The sequence below is a fragment of the Nomascus leucogenys genome, chromosome 19, assembly GCF_006542625.1.
Source record: "Nomascus leucogenys isolate Asia chromosome 19, Asia_NLE_v1, whole genome shotgun sequence".
Lineage (NCBI taxonomy): Eukaryota > Metazoa > Chordata > Mammalia > Primates > Hylobatidae > Nomascus > Nomascus leucogenys.
The window spans coordinates 26,600,095-26,614,792 of record NC_044399.1 but is presented as its reverse complement, the minus strand read 5'-3'; the positions used below and the strand labels follow the sequence as shown (position 1 = coordinate 26,614,792).

Genomic DNA, 14,698 nt, shown 5'->3' with positions numbered 1-14,698 from the left:
CGCCCCGCCCCGCCCGGTTAGTCCCAGCCGAGGCCACGCCTCCGCCGCGGAGCAGCGGGACCCGCCGGGTGGGCGGCAGCCTCACGTGGCGGGAACGCCGAGCGCCCCCTGGCGGACGCCGGCGAAACGGGCGTGACATGAGCGAGATGTCGCAGGAGCCGGGCGGGCGCCGCTTGCTGCCTGAGCCAATCCCGAGCCGCCCCGAGCCGGGCGGAGGCGACGAGCGCAGTGCGGAACCTGGGGTCCTCTCCGGAGGCCGTCGTCTCTCCCGCCCCGTGCCCTGTGCACGCCCGGCAGCCCCCGACCCCGTACCGTAGCAGAACGGTTCGTTTAGTTTTTTTTAGAAAAACCAAGTGTCTTTATTCCTGGATCATTTAGTACGACGGTGGGCGGCGCCCGCGCGGGGGAGCCTGGAGCCCAGGGAATCGGCCTGGAGGGCCAGTGGAGGGAGCAGAGGGTGCGAGGATCAGCTCCTCCGCAGGCCGGCCCTGGAGGGGTTCTTGGGGGATCGCGCCAGGCCAAAAGTCTGCATGGGCGGCCCCGAGCCTCCCTGAGCCGGCGCGCCCCGGGCTTGGGGAGAGGCCGCTCTGGGCGCGGTGCCGCTGCGGGCCCGGGTGCGGCGCTCGCCCAGGGCTGGGTGCCCCGTCTGAGGCGGGACCCCAGGAGCCCGCCGCCCCCGCTGTCTCTTCAGCCGACGTAGACACGTCGGTCGGGACCCCAGTCTACGCGTATTCAAGCTCTGGGTCCCCATAGAGCAGGGCCCCGCTGAAGATGGTGAGCGGCTCCTCCGAGTGCGCCAGCTGCCCCATGACCAGGTCGACGCAGACCGTGTCCCCGGCCTGCAGCGGCAGGATGAGGCTGAAGACGCCCAGGGTGCCCGGGCTGGGCTGGCTCTCGGCCACCGGCTTATTCTCCAGGCCCTCAGGCTCGTAGCCGCCGGAGTCTACGCGGGCCACGCCCTGGTTGGAGCGGGACAGCACGGCCTCCACTTTCTCGTGTCGGTGCCCAGTCAGCACCGCGCTCAGCAAGTAGCGTCCAGCCAGTGGCGCTGTGAACACGCCTGGGGACAAGGATAGCAGTCAGGGATGCCAAGGAAGCTCCGGGGAGCGCATCAGAACTCCTGGACTGAGGAGGGACCCGCCGAGTCTTTTCCCCTCACTGGAATGTAAGCGGCAGGGAACTGGGGGCTTTGTTCACTATGCATTCCCAGCACTTAAAACAGTGCCTGGGCAGGAGCAGGCCCCAGTAGATATCTGCTGAATGAATGAATGAATGACTACTTCTTCTCCCCACTGGCTGAGAATAAATAAATGAAGAAAGAGCCGGGGTCTCCCCAAATCAGAGAATGAAAAGATTCACACTGTCGGAAGCGGCAAGAATGGGAAGATATCACTGCACACCTCACCCATTTCTCCAACCATTCAACCCAGCCCCTCCCAGGCCTACCTGTCTCTGGATCATAATAGCCTCCATCATTGAGCAGGACTCTGTCGAAGGGGACCGTGCCTGGTTCAGACCGGGGCAAACTCAGGGCAGCTGAAAATGCCACTCGGGGCACAGGGGCTGCTGGTGCCCCCTCCACTCCTGAGCGGGAAGGGTGGATGTTAAAGGGGATGCTCAGGGCAGAGTGCCAGCCCCCTTCCCCTGCTGGATCCCCAGCCCAGGGCTGCCCGAGGACCTCCATCCTCCAACCCCTAGTCACTTCTCCCTCCAGAATGAAATGAAAGGCACTCACCCTGTTCACCTTGAGGACCTGTGAGAAGAGGAAAGGGAGCAGTGAGAAATAAAGCAGCTCTCACTAAGTCACTCAGCAAACATCTGCTGAGGCTCTCCTGTTGTGCTGGGTGCTACATGGACTTCAAAGCAGGAATTGGGGTATCAAGAAAAACAGGAATAGGTAGGGTCCATTCTGTTCAACTGCTGGGCCATCCCAGCCTTTCACACCCTAGACAGCTATAATAGACTCAGCTTTAGTCTCCAGTACTGCAGTGGGGCCAACATTATCCGTTAGCCTCCTAATACCCATTAACCAAACACAGTGACTATCACAGTGCCTCCTCACTTTCCTCTGATTTTCCCTTATCAGTCAGGTAGTACACAATTCCCCTTGTCAAGTTCAGAGTGGAATGTCAAGCCTGAGGCTGCCAGCGGGGGTCAGGGTTGGAGGGGGCAGTGGCAACCCTGACTACAGCAAGGGTCTCAGTGCGCATACCTGGTGGCCCGATGGGCCCCTCTTGCCCATCCTTGCCTGGCGATCCTGGAGGTCCAGCAGGGCCTGGGGGTCCTTGCAGCCCAGGAGGCCCTGGGGGCCCAGCCTCTCCTGCAGGCCCTACAGTGACAAAATTGAGTTGAAGGAGGGCCATAAAAGGAGTTTCCAATGGATAAGGAAGGTGGGTGGTGGCTTCATGAACAGGGAGAAGATGGATGGAACAGGTGGAGCTTTGCAGGCTGAGGGGGCGATAAGGTCCCTTGCTGCATGCTGGATCCCTGGCTGGGAGAGCAACATCCTCTCTCCACCCACAGGCCTAGTGAGCAGCCAGAGGGAGGGCAGGGAGCTAGGACCTTGCATCATCTCTTGCAGGCGAACTATAACGCCTAGAATAGTGGTTGGGGCTGCAATTCATGCTGGGAAAAGCAAGGAGAAAGCAGATGAGTTGGAAGTTGGGCTGGGGGAGGGGGAAGAAAAATAAGGGGCTTGAAAGGGGTCCCCTCATGCCTTTCGTCCCCTCACCAGTGAGGTCCTTCAGGCTGAGCTGGTGCAGATGGTCCTCCAGGAGCTGCAGGGAGCTGTTAAGGGCACCCAGCCGACTGCCCAGGCCCGCCTGTCCCCCGACCAGCTTCTCCAGCAGGGCTGCCTGCGTCTGGCTGGTGGTGTTGGTTTCCCGTAGCCCAGCCCAGAGCCCAGCCACGTGTTTGGAAAGGCCCTCGCGCAGGCTCTGCAGTCCCCCAGCCACAGTGTCCAACCGTTCACAGACACCCTCAAGACGGCCCAATCGCCCCTCTAAGCTGGGGCACTGGCCGGCCTGTGCCTGTCCCTCCTCTAGGCCTCGGAAGCGCTCCTCACTCTCAGTAGCATGCTCTGTGGCCTCCTGCTGCAGCCTATTAATCTCAGAAATGATGCGGTCCTTGGTTGCCCCCAGGTCAGCCAGATCAGCGCCCTGGCCCTCCACAGTGGTCTGGAGCTCATTCAGTGAGTCATTGAGGGAACTGAAGGTGAGAATAACCTCAGAGAGCTCTCCTTGCAGGGCCTGCAGGGCTGAGCCTGAGCTGCCCCCAAACACGCTGAAGCCGTCCAGGGGCCCACGGCTTGGGCCCCCAACACCTGGACCAGCCCCAGGACCCCGAGGAGGCAACAGGGGGCAGGAGCAGCGCTCCACACCATCCCGAAGGCGGCCTAGTTCCTCTTGGACTCCACCACAGGCCCCACAGCCCTCATCCCCATGGGCCTGCAGCAGTCCCTCCAGTTGGCCTAGCCGGGCGGCAGTGAGATTCAGCCTTAGCGTGAACTCTGCAGCTGTCTCATCCTGGGCATCCACACGATCCTGGAGCCGGCCCACAACCCCTTGTAATCCCTCCAGCATGGCCTGCCGGGCCTCCCCCGCTGCTTCCACCGTGTGCAGGCTGGAGCCCACCAGCCGCAGCTGCCCCTCACTGTCCAGCACCCTGCGCTCCAAGGCACTGAGGATCTCGCTGACCTGAGAGTCCTGCTCCCCAGGGGCCCCAGAGCAGAGCTGCCCGCATGCCTGCATGGCCCCTGCCACCTGCTCCTCCAACAGATCCAACCGCCCCCCCAGCTCCCCGCTCACATTGGCCAGCAGCCCCCTCAACTGCTCTAGTCGGCCCCGGGCAGCAGGCAGCCAGTGGCCTAGCCCCCCAGGAGCCCCAGGCCAGCTCTCCTCCTGCTCCTCCGAGGGGCCCAGGGTGGAGTTGAAGCGGTCCTCCAGGCGAGACAGGCGGGAGGCCAAGCTGGTGTAGCCTGGGGGGTGGCCCCCCTGCCCTGCGGCTCCTCCCAGCTCTGTGCCTCGCCGCCCACTCAGCACTGTCACTGAGCCGGCCACGACATCCAGCCTGCGCTCCAGCTCTGCCAGTCGCCGGCCCAGCTCTGGAGAGCAGCATTCCTGAGGGGGCCTGCGGCCCACGGCCAGCCCGGCGAGGTGCCGTTGCCGCTCCTCCACCGAGGCCAGCAGCTTCTCCATTGCTCGCAGCCGCTCCCTGTCCTCCTGCTGCTGCCGGCGGAAGCCATCTAGCCCGGCCAGGCACACGGAGCAGGACTCCTGCAACCGCTGCTCCAGCTGCCGCAGCAGCTCCTCACTGGGGCCCGGAGGGGCTGAGGCTGGGGCTGGGGCCCTGCTGCCCCCACTGCTGCTGCTGCCGCCATGATGGTTGTTGAGGTGACCCAGCTCCTGGTCGTGGGTGGAGACGCGGGTGTCCAGGAGCTGCAGCTGGTGCTGGATCTCATTGAGGGTTTCATGCACCCCAGGGCGGGCAGCCGCATCAGCTGGCTGCTGCCTCCCGTTGAAGGCCGTCTCCACAGCCCTCTGCACATCCTCTGCCAGGCGCCCGCTCAGTCCTTGCAGGACGCCCCGCAGGCCTTGCAGCTCCTTGGTCAGGCTCTGCACCTGTTCCTCCAGCTGCTGCACCTTCTCTGACTCCCCAGGACCTGAGGAGAGGGGAAGGCAGAAGGCAGAGGGGCTGGACCCCAGAGCTCAAGGCCCCTGCTCACCCCAGCTCCAGCAAGGGTCAGATGCCCAGGCTGGCTCTGCCTCTCCTTTGGGTGATTTTGGCAAGAGGAAAAAAAAGAAACTCCATTCACTGAATGTCTCTAGGCCAAATATGAACCAGGGGTCTGTTCTTCAATAACTCTCCTGGGGAGACACCATGAACTCTTCCCATTATATAGGCTGGGAAACTGGACCAGAGATATTAGGTGCCTGGCCATGGATCACAGGTTTAATAAATGGCAGTGCTAAGTTTCAAACCCAGACCATCTATCCAGCCCCCAGGTCCATGTTCTTTCCACCTGCCCAGAGTGCCTCTTCTTGGAAACTCTTTTCTCTTCTGTGAAAGGTTAATGACACTCTTCTGTCATGGGGCTGTCAAGAGGGGTGAAATGGGAGTGTAGGGAGGCACTTTGGATGCCACAACAGTAGCTACCACTGGGTGACACTTCCCTGCAACACCACGGGGACAAAGAAGAGGCTCTGTGGATGGTGAAAGTTGGCCAGGAGTTCCTGTTCGCATAATTATAGTACGGCTATCTCGGGGCAGGGAAACAGCACATCCGGTGTGCAGCACACAGGAGGGAAGGCAAGCCACGGGAACCGCTGCATGCTGGGACCTGCGGTCTCCAGAGGCCACAGAGGGGTCTGGGATCTGTAGTCAGGTGCAATGCATGCTAGGATTTGTAGTCTCAACTGTCTGTCCCCACAGACCAAGCTTCTCAAAGGAATGCCCCTTTCTCCTGCAGCTGTTTGAAGGATCTTGGCCACATGTGGGCGTGTGCGAGCACCTTCTCTTTCTTGGCCTTCTTTTTCTCAGTCTCTCCATCTTTTGCATGCTCTCTCTCTCTCACACAGACACACACAGACACACAGACACACACACACACACACACGCAGGGAATCTCTGCGATCTCACTAACGCTTCAGCCCCTCTCTTCTCTCTGGCATAGAGCACGGGGGATTCCCCCAGCAGCCTGGCCCCACATTTCCCATTGCATCGGATCACCATTTGGAACTTGCCGCCCTTGCAGCAGCTCCCACACTCACCTTCACCCCCCAGTCCACTGAGGGGGCTGCCTGCACTGGAGCCAGAGAGGTTGGGGCGGGCAGGCCGGGGCAGGGGCCGTGGTGTGGAAGACGCAGGCCCCAGCGCTGGAGCAGGACTCTCAGCACAGTCATCGCCCCCATAACCCTGACAGCACCTCCACTCCATGTCGGTCACTGTCTTGTAGGCCACACGGTAGCGAGGGCGGAGGAAGCGGCGGTACCTGGCAGAGGCAGAAGGAGGCCTCTTTATTCCTCCCTGTACTGTCAGTGACCCTGGTCCCTGTCCTCAAGGGTGGGCAGCTGCTGGTGGGCATGGCCTGTCCCTCAGGCTGGGTCCCTCTTACTGTCCAACATGTGGCCTTGCTCAGCTGACAGCTGTCAGCTTTTTGGCCAAGGGTTAAATCCCTGCTTTTCCTTCCCTTGCCTTGTGCTGGAACCTTGAACTCCTCTGCTTGAGCCTGAGCCATCCCAGAGAAGGCATCTGGGGCTGGCGCGTGAGGCAGGTTTGCCCTCAGTCTCCCACCAGCCAAACTGTTGTCTCAGTATCTCCTCAAAATGGCTGTGACCCTAGCCCCTGTCCTGCCCTCGCTCCCTGCTTCGTACAGACTCCCTGAGTCAGCCACCCACCATCTGCCCTCACCCAGTTCCAATTAAGGGCCTGTTCCCTGGCCCTGGGACTCACATGATGCTTTGGGGACATTGGGGCTGGCCCCAGGCACAGGGCTGGTACTTGACATATGTCTCCACTCCATCCTCAAGGACACAGCTCACTGTCCGGGTCACCACATAGGCACACCAGTTCCTGTAGGTACAACCCCCTCTGGGTCCAAGGACCAAAGATACACACCCTGGAGGAGGGCCTAGGGGCTACCAGAGGGGCTGAGGAAGGCTCCAAAGATGCAGGGCCCTTGGGGATCAGTGAGAGCCAGGGCTTTGGCATGGCCACCCTCCCTATCCCCCACGTTTTCCTGTGTAGCAGAAGCAGATAAAGACTTTTCAAGATGCGGAGAGGCGCAGAATGGAAAACCACAGAGCAGTCAATCCTCATGGCGGTGGGGTCCCGGGGAGCTTCTGAATGTACACAGTCATGTGTGTCCCTTTCTGGGCCTGTCTCAGTCCCCAGTTTGGCTGCCGTGTGCGCATAGCCAGCCTGGGCCCTGTGGGTGATCTGAACACTGGCTTCCACCCCACCCCTCCAGGAGAGGACGGGCAGGCCAGCTCGGGGTTAAGTAGAGAATAAGCCATTGATGAGCCTGCCCCTCTTGGGGATTGCAGTTCTATACTCCTGGCCCCATTCATGCGGGCCTCTGATCTGTGTCCGGCTGGAGGGCTGGAGGGAACAGAGCTGGAGTGGTGTCAGAATTATGGATTACTGGATGGGGCCAAGGGAGCCCTAGAAGGGGACAAAAGTTCTCCCTGAGGCTCTGGGGCTGGGATACAGAGGGCAGCTGGCAGGAAGGCCTGGCCCGCTCCCCTCAGGACAGCTTCCCTGGGGCATGTGGGAGCGGACCCCCTAGGTGACCCAGGGAACATATGTGTTCAGGGGGTCCTGGAAAAGGCCCGGAGGGAAGGTGGGCATGTGAGGAGCCACCTGATGGATGGGCTTCTCACTCCCCCTCTGCCCTGCATTAGCGGACGCAGCCTACGGCAGAGAGCCAGGCAGAGGTGGCATTCTGACCCCTTTCTCACCACCCACGCCTCGGGCTGGGACCCAGACTCTTACCTGTGGCGGCTGGCCGGCCGCGGGGCAATCTGGGCCTGGGGCCCCCCGGGGCTGAGGGCCCCACTGGACCCTGTGTAGAGGCTGAAACCTCGAGGAGGGTAGCTGGCGGCCCCTGCAGCTGCGGTCAGCAGGCAGCAGAGGTAGCAGCTCCAGAGGGTGCGGGGGGCCATGGCGGGGCGCTCCACAGTGGCCCTCAGAGACTCATCCCGCCCAGCCACTGGCGCCTCTGCCGGCCCCGGGGATGCTGCTGCTCCACAGGACAGCCCGAGCCCGTCCTGTCCGTCCCAGCTTCCTGCCGACAGCCCCCGGCCACACGTCTTCCCCTTGGCTGCCTGGCCTGACCCCTCTCCCCTCCTCTTTCCTCCTCAGCTCCTGTCCGTCCCCGCTCGGTTCCTTCCGCTCTCCTCTTCAATTCTGAGGGGGTTTGTTCTCTGTGCCCCCTCTGGCCTCCCGCGCCTGGTCCCTGCCCCTCTCAGGAGCTGCGTCTCAGAAGTTGCGTCCTGGGCGTCCGCCCCCTCGTCCCAGCTGGCCCTCTTCTGGTCTCCCTGTCCTCTTTCCCTGATGACCGGATCCTGGGGGTGACAGGGCTTTGCCCCTGTGGCTGTTCGGAGGCGCGAGAGTGGCTGTGGGGCGGGCCCGGGCCTCCTCCTCCCTGCTGGCTCCCCTCCCTTCCCCCCGTCTGGCTGGCGGTCCGGCCTCCCCCTTCCTCCCCCCACCTCTCCAACCATCGTGCGCCACATCTGCTTCTTGTTAACTCCGGGAAAGAGGGAAAAAAAAAGGAAAAACAGAAATGTGGAGTTGCCGCCGGGCTTGAGGCCAGCCTCTCAGATGGGCCACATGGAGCCAGGGCCAAAGCCAGGGCCAAAGTTGAGGCCCAGGGCTGGTCACTCCGACTGGGAACGGGAGCCAGAGCCGCAGCTCCCCTGGGGCTGGAGCAGGCCTCCCCTGGGGGAGAGGGCCCTAGAGAGGGAGCCCAGAGGGGAGGGTGGGAGGGAAGGACTGGACAAGGGAGAATGAACTTGGAGGGCTCAGTAGGACTTCACTCGCCGTCTAGTCTAGCAGTCTCCTTTTAGAGATGTGAAAATTGAGGTCAGAGTGGGAGAGTGACTTGTCCAAGGTAACACAGCAAGTCAATGGTGAGGCTGAGAACACACACTAAACACCAGGTCAGTGACTTGGGAGAAAGGAGGGGAGGAGAATGTGCTGCTGGGCCAGGGAGGAAAAGGTCAAGGACTCCACTGAGGCAGACGGGAAATCCACAGATGACAGAAGAGGAAGAAAGGGCCGGGTGTGGTGGCTCACGCCTGTAATCCCAGCACTTTGGGAGGCTGAGGTGGGCAGATCACAAGGTCAGGAGTTCGAGACCAGCCTGACCAACATGGTGAAACCTCATCTCTACTAAAAATACAAAAATTAGCCAGGCGTGTTGGCGCACGCCTGTAATCCCAGCTACTCAGGAGGCTGAGGCAGGATAATCGCTTGAACCCGGGAGGAGGAGGTTGCAGTGAGCCAAGATCACACCACCACACTCCAGCCTGGGCGGCTGAGCGAGACTCTGTCTCAAAAAAAAAAAAAAAAAAAAAAAGAAGAAGAAGAGGAAGAAAGGCACCTGGCAATGGGGAGCAGGCTTCTGTCAAGCAGTAGAGGGCACGTGGGCAGGAAGAGAAACAACCTTTCTTAAAGCGATAAATGAAAATGGGTCCTGGGCTTGTCTTGGTGATGGTCAGGCCATAACCAGATGAGGGTGGGGGATGAGGTAAATCGGGACCTATCTTTAGAGCACCAAAGGAAGTCAGTCCCTAGCCTGGAGGCAAGCCTGATAGCTCTCAGTGACAGGCAAAGAGCCATCAGCCTGACCTGAAAGTTCCACCTGTGCCATCTTGATCTAAAAGCTTGGTCCCCGTCACCATCTGACCCTCAGTGCTTGACCAGGGTCTCCAGGTGGTGGGATGCTTGGGAGAAAGAAACAGAAGCACTAGACAGAAAGGAGACAGGAGAATGCTGTGTGCCAGGCACTGCGGAGGTGCCCACGTAGCAAAGGCATAGGTAAGACCCAGACGCCGTCCACTAAGGAGAAACTGAGGTTGTTGGAGAATGGGACACAAGCCCCCAAACAGAGAACCATCACAAGCCAGGACAGAAGAAGTGCCAAGGGACAGGACAGAGGTATGATGTGTGTTCCAGCTAGGAGGAGGGAAAGACAGCTGGCTGCTGGAGACAGTCAGAGGAGAGGCTGGAAAAGACAAAAGCTGAACAGCATTGGGGCGGGGGCGGGGGCGGGGGCGGGGGTGGGGGGCAGGAGTCAAGAACAGAGACAAGGTGAGGAGAGAGATTTCAGGTTCAGGAAGAGCGGTCTGCCTCAGTCTCAGCTGTAACACAGGAATAACAAGACTCCCCATCCCACTTTGTGAGGATTAAGTCAATGCATGTAAAGCATTCTAGAACAGTGCCTGGCAAGTGGTAAATGCTCAATCAACATTAGCTCTTTTTTTTGTGTCAGGAAAAAATGGGACCGAAATTCAGAGAGGTAGATTGTGGACAAATTAGGGAGAGGCTCAAATGACTGGTTATGAGGTTGTATTGCAAGTTTTTGAGTAGAAGCATATACACATACACGAAAGAAGGTATTGTGGGTGAGAGCGCTGAATACAGTGTCAGAGCACAGGCAATGTAGCCCCAGCTCCTCCTGTCACTATGACCCAGCAAATCCCATGACACCACTGGGAGTCTATGTGTCATCTAAAGTCCCTTCCAAATTCTACATTGCAAAGTGATGCAGACTTGGGCTCTGGTGGTGACAGTGACCATGGATAGGCAGGGAACGTTGTGACTACTTGGTGACTGCCTGAGTAATGAGGGACCAGATGAAGGGAGACACGAGAGAAGATTCCAGCATTTAAGCCAGGACGGGGAAGTCGGTAAGAGAGCAGGTTTGGAGGAAAGAAAAGTGATCATAGTTTGAAGATACTGAATTTAAGATGAGAGTAACACATCCTAGTGGAAACCAGTGTCCAGGATGGTTAGCAATGGTGGGCCATTGATTCTTCCAACATGTGCAGGGCAATAGGTGGAAGCCATGAGAATGAATGCCATCAAATCATCATTGTAACTCTGAACTATCTTGCCTCCAATGTCCTATGACCCAGAATGTGACCTTGATGGCTAAGAGAAATGTTTGTGAAAAGACAGGGTCAGGCTGGGTGTGGTGCCTCACGCCTGTAATCCTAGCACTTTGGGTGGCTGAGGTGGGAAGATCACTTGAGGTCAGGAGTTTGAGACCAGCCTGGCCAAATGGTGAAACCCCATCTCTACTAAAAATACGAAAATTAGGCCAGGCACGATGGCTCATGCCTGTAATCCCAGCACTTTGGGAGGCTGCGGTGGGTGGATCCCATAAGGTCAGGAGTTCGAGACCATCCTGGCCAACATGGCGAAAGCCTGTCTCTACTAAAAATACAAGAATTAGCCAGTGTGGTGGTGTGTGCCTGTAATCCCATCTACTGGGGAGGCTGAGGCACGAAAATCGCTTGAGCCCAGGAGGCAGAGGCTGCAGTGAGCCAAGATCGTGCCACGCACTCCAGCTTGTGCAACAGAGTGAGACTGACTCAGAAAAAAAAAGTAGGGGGTGGTTGGTTAAAGTAAATGCTGGAACAAACAGAAACGGAAATTTGTAGTTGCCCCTTAGAGCCCTGGGGATCAGCACACAGGGAGATTTGAAGGAAATGTTCACAGGAGATCCCGATTTCAAAGAAGATTTCGGTGGAAGGCTGCAGCTTTGTCCCTGGTCTCTAGGCTCTGGCTCTGGCCCTGGCAGGAAGCCAACCCACTTCCCCTCCAGATTGCCCCAGCTGCTGCTATGGGTTTTCTTTCTCTGCTCTTCTCCCTCTCTTCGCCCTTAGGAGGCCTCTGGCAACCTGAAGTCACCCCAGCCATCTTGTCACTGCCCAATTGTTATCCATTCCCTCTCCTACCCTCTGAAATTCAAAAATCTGTTGTATAACTTAAGTGTATCAAGTGAAAAATGTTGGCTTTGAAATATAGTTGCAATAGGTTGCATTTCATTTGCCTTTATGTAATTAGGAGACGAGACCTAGGAGCTATCATGAATGTTTGTGAAGTCACAAAGATATCAGTGGCTCTGGGTTCACCAGGGAGGATGCTTCCCCTTGCTGGCTTGAGTGGGCAAGCAGGCTACAATGGAGAATAAAGTTAGAGTGCAGTGTTAGTGGTGATGGTGGCAGTGACATGCTGGTGGTGGTATTGGCAGGCAGCCATAAATTTCCAAAGCAATTGGTAAGAGTTCCTGACCCCTCAAAAAGCTAAGTTGTTGGTGGCACTAGGACATGACCTATTTTACAACCTCTCCAAGGTGGGTAATTTCCAAGGATCTAGTGCCAATTGGTCCTACAAGGCAATTAACTCATTCATTCAGCTTCACTGACTGAGTAAGAGTTCATGACCAGGGTCAGGACAACCGTGGGCACCAGCAATAAGGAGCATTTTATGTCTAGCCTCTCAGAGGACTGAATATTGGGAGAGAAAAAGGGGGAATAGTATGATTTGGGGCCTGGCGCTGTGGCTAACGCCTGTAATCCCAGCACTTTGGGAGGCCGAGGCAGGAAGATCACTTGAGGTCAGGAGTTGGAGACCAGCCTGGCCAGCATGGTGAAACCCTGTTTCTACTAAAAATACAAAAATTACCTGGGTGTGCTGGCACAATCCTGTAATCCCAGCTACCCAGGAGGCTGAGGCAGGAGAATCGCTTGAACCTGGGAGGCAGAGGTTGCAATGAGCTGAGATCGCATCACTGCACTTCAGCCTGGGTGACAGAGTGAGACTCATCTCAGAAAAAAAAAAAAAGTGATTTGGGCCTTGGGTCATGCCAATCCACATGGGAATTCAAGTTTGTGGGGAGTCTTGAGCAAAAGCCCACTTTTCTCCAAAGAGATACACTTTACTTTTCCTTTCAGCTCTTCCTCCAGGTTTAATACTTTAGCAGCCGATGTCCCTGAACCCAGTCCCCCCTCTCCCAGGTCTTGTTGCTTTCTCACAAGCTGAGCCTAATCTTGGCCTCATGTCCTTTCCTTGAAAATGTCACACTAATCACAAAGATTGAGCTCCACAAGTGCCCCCCAGTCATTTCCCTCCACATCCTCCCAAATCCTCCCAGGATGAGGCTGTGCCTGTCTCACTTCCCACATAGTTTTTTTATTCAAGCTTGGTTAGAGATTTGTCAGTTCTTAGTTAAGTCTAGTTCAGTCTCATAGACTGTTTTTTGTTTCAGTTCTTCCAGGCACTGGGCCAAATGACCCATCCAAAACTGATGAAGACTCACTGACCTAGGCACAGGAAGTTCTGCGAGGTGAATGAATTTCTGGGTGGTCCTAAAATAAATCCTTTCCTTCTTGTGCCTAATCCTAGGACAACCTATTGAGTCCACAGTTTGACCTGGAACATGGAGTGGAGGTAGGAGGAAGAGGTAACACTGCTCTTTCACCAGTTTCTAGAAACTTGGTGAAATCAATTACCTTCTGGGCCTCAGTTTCCTTCCTTCCTTTTTTTTTTTCCCCGAGACAGGGTCTCTCTCTGTTGCCCAGGCTGGAGTGCAATGGTGCAATCTCGGCTCACTGCAACCTCCGCCTCTTGGGTTCATGCAAGTCTCCTGCCTCAGCCTCCTGAGTAGCTGGGATTACAGGCATGCACCACCAGCTAATTTTTGTATTTTTAGTAGAGACGGGGTTTCACTATATTGGCCAGGCTGGTCTCAAACTCCTGACCTCAGGTGATCCTCCCACCTTGGCTTCCCAAAATGTTGGGATTACAGGTATGAGCCACCATGCCTGGCCAGTTTCTTTCTTCATAAGATGATTTTGAAGGCCCCTTTCGGCTCTGATAGTCTAGGATACTATGCACCTGGGTCAATTGGTTTTAAGCACTTCCAAGGCTTTCTTTCATGTCATTTTCAGTCTAGAAAGTTTAACTTTCAGGGCGGCCTAAAGGTAGAGCTTATTTTTAAAAGGGAGGGCTAGTTCTGATTCAACAGTAGACCTAAGTGTTTGGTTGGACTTGGATCTGCTGCAAATTTCCAGGAGACATGAAGCATAATGATGTATAATCCTTAAGACCTAGACCCTTACTGTCCCAGAGAGGAGCTGGAAACAGACTGCTCACTGAGGGATGCATAAGGGAGTACCTGTCTGGGGTTTCACCAGTGTTACGTGGAGGGGACTCGGCTTTCTAAATATCAAGCTTCTGGGAAATATTGAGTGGGGGCTGGTGGTGAGGTGGGGGGAGGCCAGGGGAACTACAGACTACTAAAGGCAGGGATTATGTTTAGGAGCCACCGGGCTGAAGCCCTGGGGGACAAACTGTTGATGGTTCCAGGCCAGGGAAGGCCACTTTGGGATAGTGCATCCCCAGCTCAGTGCACACAGGCGGCAAACTGGTCCCCTGTCCCAAGCCCATAGCATCTCCTGTAGAGTTTTCTTTGGCTCCGAGAAGCAGAGGCCTCCCCTGAGCCCTGGCCCCCCTCTACCGCAAAGCAACTGGCTTCCATTACCCCTGACAGCTCCAGAGCAACAGCCCAGCCCCCGGCCCCGGCCTGGCTCAGTGCCATTCCCTTTTATGGTGAAGCTGAGAGCATGGAGTGAGGGGGGAGAAAGTTCTGGCTGGGCAGAGGCTTGGGGAGTTCCAGGGTGCCTCTTCCCTCGCCAGAGACCCTCGGGTACCCGCAGCCACCGCTCTTCGTTCTCTTCGGCGACCTAATCTGTCCTGAACCCAGGACCCCTCTTGCTTGTCCCAGCCCTTCCTCCTCCTCTCCATTCCTCCCCTTCTCCCTCCCCCACATCCGGGGGGTGATTTCCCACTTGGCCGAAGTCCCACGGTTTGGGTTTTGATTCCGGGAGGGTCCGCCCTATTTCCGACGCCCACCTCCGGGGGTAGAGTGGAGGGAGGGAGCCCGGCTAAGACAGAACCTGGTCAGATCACAAAAGGCAGGATGGTTCTACTTGCTTGCATGTGGGTCACAAAGGATGGCGCCGGAGAAAGGAGCACCCGGCAGCACCAGCCCTGTCCCCATTCTACAACGCCTCCCACCCCTGTCCCCACCGTCGGAGCCAGGGAGAGGGCACTGAGGGCAGGACCCAAAGGAAGCACCTGGTTGGGCCGGGCCGGGAAGCGAAGGGTGGGCAGCAGTACTGAGGGCCGG

The 14,698-nt window shown here is 57.4% G+C and overlaps 1 protein-coding gene across 1 annotated transcript; it reads right to left on the bottom strand.

Annotated features, from left to right (window-relative positions):
• Positions 1 to 334: 334 nt before the first annotated feature.
• EMILIN1 (elastin microfibril interfacer 1) lies at positions 335 to 8,112 on the bottom strand. The gene is made up of 8 exons (XM_003270625.3): positions 7,492 to 8,112; positions 6,451 to 6,570; positions 5,769 to 5,989; positions 2,732 to 4,660; positions 2,213 to 2,329; positions 1,736 to 1,753; positions 1,447 to 1,584; positions 335 to 1,060 (listed from the first exon to the last, which is right to left on the bottom strand). The coding sequence occupies exons 1-8, from the start codon at positions 7,659 to 7,661 to the stop codon at positions 723 to 725; spliced, it is 3,051 nt and encodes a 1,016-aa protein (XP_003270673.1). The 5' UTR covers positions 7,662 to 8,112; the 3' UTR covers positions 335 to 722.
• Between the last annotated feature and the right edge of the window lie 6,586 nt (positions 8,113 to 14,698).

Coding starts and splice junctions, on each gene's coding strand:
- EMILIN1 (XM_003270625.3), bottom strand. CDS start 7,661: ATGGCCCCCCGCACCCTCTGGAGCTGCTACCTCTGCTGCCTGCTGACC. Junction 5,990..6,450: donor CAATGTCCCCAAAGCATCAT/GTGAGTCCCAGG, acceptor TGCCTCTGCCAG/GTACCGCCGCTTCCTCCGCC. Junction 1,061..1,446: donor CTATTATGATCCAGAGACAG/GTAGGCCTGGGA, acceptor CCTTGTCCCCAG/GCGTGTTCACAGCGCCACTG.